Here is a 4,220-nt window from a genome sequence, read left to right as displayed (position 1 = left end):
ACTACACCCCACAGCACATCACATCACACCCCACCCCAACACACCACACCACAGCGGACCGAACCGGGACAGTCATAAAAAATAAGCACCGCCAAACAGTTTGCTGTTGTTTTTTGCTGTTTTTTTTTTTTTTTGGCTTTTTGTTGTCATTGTGGTTGGCCCACGCTTTGGTCATGTGTCGCTATATCTGTTCCTCTGACTCTCATGTTGTTGTTGCTTTAGCTACTGTTCTTGTTGTTACTGTTGTAGCTGTTGTGACACCATGTGCGCCAAGTGTTGAAATGTTTTTAACGCTCAACTTTGCCGACTGCTTTTAAACACACATTTATCGCGTTGTCCCACAGAGTGTGTAGAGTATGAAAAGTATTCAGCAATTTGTAGACAACATAAACATGAAGAAATCAACTTTTAATTAAAAAACGTAAATAGCTGAAGAAATATATTAATTAAATATTGTATATTCAAGTAATCTGCTTTAATAATTAATTTTGACATCAGCTAAAAATATAACAAACTCTTAAAGGGCAAGTTGCTTTTAAAAAGAATATTCACATTCTTGGAATCCTTTAAGGTATCGTATATCCTAAATGGAATACTCGACAATAGATAAAAAACACATAAACATGCCCAAAAATCTTTAATTTTGATTATATGTCTAGCATTATTTTGGATGATATGATTCATGTTTTTATCAAAGTCAATTAAACTTCATTTTTTAGGATATACAAACGGCGGTGTGCTTGATGCCAACCTTCTTCTTGATATGAATTTTTTATTTTATATTTCTTTATTTTTTTTTGTATTTTTCGGATAATTTTTTCTCTCGGTTCATTTAGCAACGTCGCCATGCAAAACTGCGTCCGAAAATGTCTGGTAAAGAGCAACAAAAACACAAGTGGAAAAAAACTTTATATTTGTTCTACAACATTGCGTGCGCTTTTTGGTGTTGTTGTAGCTGGTGTCCTTGCGCGGGTTGATAATAATTTTATGCTCACCCAACGAACGTTTTACGCTTCCGTTTTTATTTTTTTTATATATATTTTTTAAGTGCAAAGTTTTGCTTAAATGCTCATAACAGTGAAAAGAAAATAAGCACAACATTATGCAACAAAACATTTTATACTTGTACACTTGTCAGTCGGTAGGTGCTTAAATAATTTTTAAAGAAGCATATCGCAGCGATTATACGGATCTTATTTAAGTTGTGTAGTTAATTCAAATGAAATATTTAACAATATACTTTTCAAAATATATTTAACCGTACAATTTAAAGGGTATTTTAGTTTTTATACAAATAATATAGAAATTGTATTTTGGAAAATATAGCTCTGGTTCTAAAAAAAATATAAATCTTATATTTCGTCATTTGTTTAGTTTATAGGGAATCTTCGAGTCGAGTAGTCTTCTGTTTTGTAAAGAGTCTATAAATTTGCATGCAATCAGCGTGGCAAGATCAGTTTTTCAGCTACAGAGAAGGAGTTTAATTATATACATGTGCTACTGAATGTTCCGTTCAAGGTGTTCCATATCCTTGGCCTTGCTTTGCCTCTTTTCCATTGGAATTGCTAAAGCTTATGCATCGTATGGTGATGTCGACGTGGCCACATCCGATGACATCGCTCGAAATGTGATGAGCTTCGGATTAAATCTCATGCAAAAAATAAACGCCAACTATAATAAAATATCACTATTCTCGCCATTGAGTATTATGTCCGCTCTGGCGATGCTGTTGCTGGGCTCCAAGGGACGCAGTTACTCGGAGCTGGCTCACTTGTTTGGCCAATTGGATGTGGTGAAGCTACATGATCAGTTTGGCTTGATGATAAGAGATGCTCAGCAGCCATATATTAAAACAACTTCGCCTTTGCGTCAACTGGATCCTTGGCACAGCGACAGTTTGTCTAAGAGTTTACGGGGATACCCAGTAAATCGAAATGAATCCCAGATATTATATGTGGCCAATGGTCTCTTTGTACAGCAAGGCTTCACCATAAACCCAAATTACAGGTTGGTTATTTACTAAGTTATATCTTTTTTTGTAAGTTATATCAATATTTTAATTGCAGGCAAGCTCTTGAACAAATCTACAATTCGGAAGTGTATCCTGTAGATTTTGAGAGGGATCCGAATACAGCAAAGCAAAAGATCAATTCATGGGCGAAGCTTCAGACAGTAAATAAGATAACAGAGCTCATATCGGATGATATCGATACCAGTACACGGATGATACTGGCCAATACATTATACTTTAAGGCTAAGTGGGAAATTGACTTCATTGGGGGAGAAACTAAAAAACGTGAATTCTATCCGAATGGAGTGGGCTCTCAACCAGTTCTATTGGTTGAAAGTATGGCTGGAGTAGGTGCCCATCCGTATTATGAGGATCGTGAGCTAAACTGTCACATTATTGGAATACCCTATCATGGAAACATGAGCACAATGTACGTGATCCAACCATTAGAATCTTCAGTGGAAAAGTTGAAAAGGCTGCAAGAAGAACTTAATACGGATATCATCGATAAAATGATAAGCAAAATGAAAAGAACCTCTGCAATCGTAGTCTTTCCAAAGATGCACATTACCGAGTCCTTAAATTTACGCGAATATCTACGGAGCATGGGTATTGGTGGCATCTTTACTCCCATACAATACGATCTATCAATGATCGTCACTAAAGACGAACGTTTTCTTCGATATCCATCAGATGCTATTGAAAGCCTCAGGAATTTGGACGCACAACGCGCAGCTCAACCGAAACCGCCAACTCCACGCGCTGAACTTATTATTTCGGAAATCGTTCACAAGGTTGACTTTAATGTCGATGAGAAAGGCACCGAAGCAGCTGCCGCCACAGCCGCCTTTTTAAAAAAATCTGGTCCTGAAGTTAATTTTATCGTCAATACGCCATTTATATTATTGGTGCGAAATGATTTAACGCATCTTCCATTATTCTATGGAATAATTAATGAGCCGCCAAGTCAAAAACTTAAGTTTACGTATTATGGCAAGTAAATATATTCCAATGCTTGTTATTATAGAAGAATAATAAAAATGAGCATTTATGAACAGCTACTAAAAGAAAATCATGAAAATAGAGAAAGAAGTTACAATCGATTCTTTATATAGAAATCTTTTAAAATAAAAGAGGCGTATTAAATCCCAAAATTTCATGTTATATTTCTAACGATTACATATTTTAGGTTGTATAATACTGTAACTAAAGAATTTTTATATGTGTTATTGCAATTTTCTGGAAATTTTATATTTTGGTGTGCTAAAAATCTCAATCGAATCTATAGCGTTCATTTAAGAAGGTTCATGCCATAATATTATTAGTTTTAAAGACCGTCTATGATAGACGATTAGCTTTATCATCTCTAAATAATAAATCAATCACAAGTGTTATACGATTTGTGTGCACTTTTGTTTGTTAAGTAAATGCTTCAAAGTTGTTAATTAAAAGAACAAGGATAGTCTTTAGTTATTACAACACCCATTTAATTCATTCCTAATTGCTCACAGAATATTTAAATTTCTATTGACAATTCATGTCGTCGTATTTGAAGTTTACATTTCCCCACAGAAATCTAAATGCGTCAGAAAGTATGCTATGAAAACTGCAATATACTTTTAATGGCAAAAATTGCATAAGTGAAAACTTACCTCACTAGCTCTCACTTCCTTGTGTGTGGTTGTGTATATTTGTGTGGAAATGTTTGTAACAATGGCACAGTTAAACGTTAACATGTGAGCAACATTCAAGTACACATACACACACAAATGAATTTTATTACGCAACTGAGGCAACTTGAGCTTTGTAAGCTCAGGTTTTGTGGACTTTCAGTTGAAATTTAGTGGCACATACTCTTTGGGAGAAATGGTATGTGTCCTTTCTCTATCAGGTGTGTTCTACAAATTTATAACAGCGCTAAAGCAACCTAAATTGTTGGTGTTCTTGAAAAAAAGGAACCATTGCTTTGAAATGTTTAAAAAAATGTTGAGAGATTTGACAAAATTAAATATTTATTAAATAAAATTAAAATGTCTTTAAATTGAATAAAAATACACAAGAAATATGTTCGAAAATATGAAATCTCTGACATTTTAGGAACACCAACATTTCGAGCGGTTGTTTTCAAAAACATTTCTTCTCAAAATCTCTAGAGATTTCTGGAACACAACTGTATAAGTATCTCAATTTTTTCGATTGTAAGGTTTTT

At 34.3% G+C, this 4,220-nt stretch overlaps 1 protein-coding gene and 1 long non-coding RNA gene across 2 annotated transcripts; one reads left to right on the top strand and one right to left on the bottom strand.

Annotated features, from left to right (window-relative positions):
* Window positions 1–782: 782 nt before the first annotated feature.
* On the bottom strand, window positions 783–1,119 carry LOC117788218. Its single transcript, XR_004617745.1, has 2 exons — window positions 996–1,119; window positions 783–870 (listed from the first exon to the last, which is right to left on the bottom strand). It is a non-coding gene; the product is annotated as an uncharacterized LOC117788218 (long non-coding RNA).
* A 367-nt stretch (window positions 1,120–1,486) lies between these two features.
* Window positions 1,487–3,043, top strand: LOC117787260 (serine protease inhibitor 28Dc-like). Its single transcript, XM_034625742.1, has 2 exons — window positions 1,487–2,007; window positions 2,067–3,043. Exons 1-2 carry the CDS (start codon window positions 1,505–1,507, stop codon window positions 3,010–3,012), a joined length of 1,449 nt encoding a protein of 482 aa, XP_034481633.1. The 5' UTR covers window positions 1,487–1,504; the 3' UTR covers window positions 3,013–3,043.
* The last annotated feature ends 1,177 nt before the right edge of the window (window positions 3,044–4,220 follow it).

This window comes from Drosophila innubila (assembly GCF_004354385.1).
Source record: "Drosophila innubila isolate TH190305 chromosome 3L unlocalized genomic scaffold, UK_Dinn_1.0 0_D_3L, whole genome shotgun sequence".
Lineage (NCBI taxonomy): Eukaryota > Metazoa > Arthropoda > Insecta > Diptera > Drosophilidae > Drosophila > Drosophila innubila.
The sequence above is the reverse complement of the archived record's forward strand: the minus strand, read 5'-3'. Positions and strand labels throughout refer to the sequence as shown.

What these genes read in the sequence shown, in the direction of transcription:
- LOC117787260 (XM_034625742.1), top strand. Translation starts at nt 1,505, where the DNA reads ATGTTCCGTTCAAGGTGTTCCATATCCTTGGCCTTGCTTTGCCTCTTT. An exon ending in ACCATAAACCCAAATTACAG is followed by an intron (nt 2,008 to 2,066) that starts GTTGGTTATTTA and finishes TTTTAATTGCAG; the next exon opens with GCAAGCTCTTGAACAAATCT.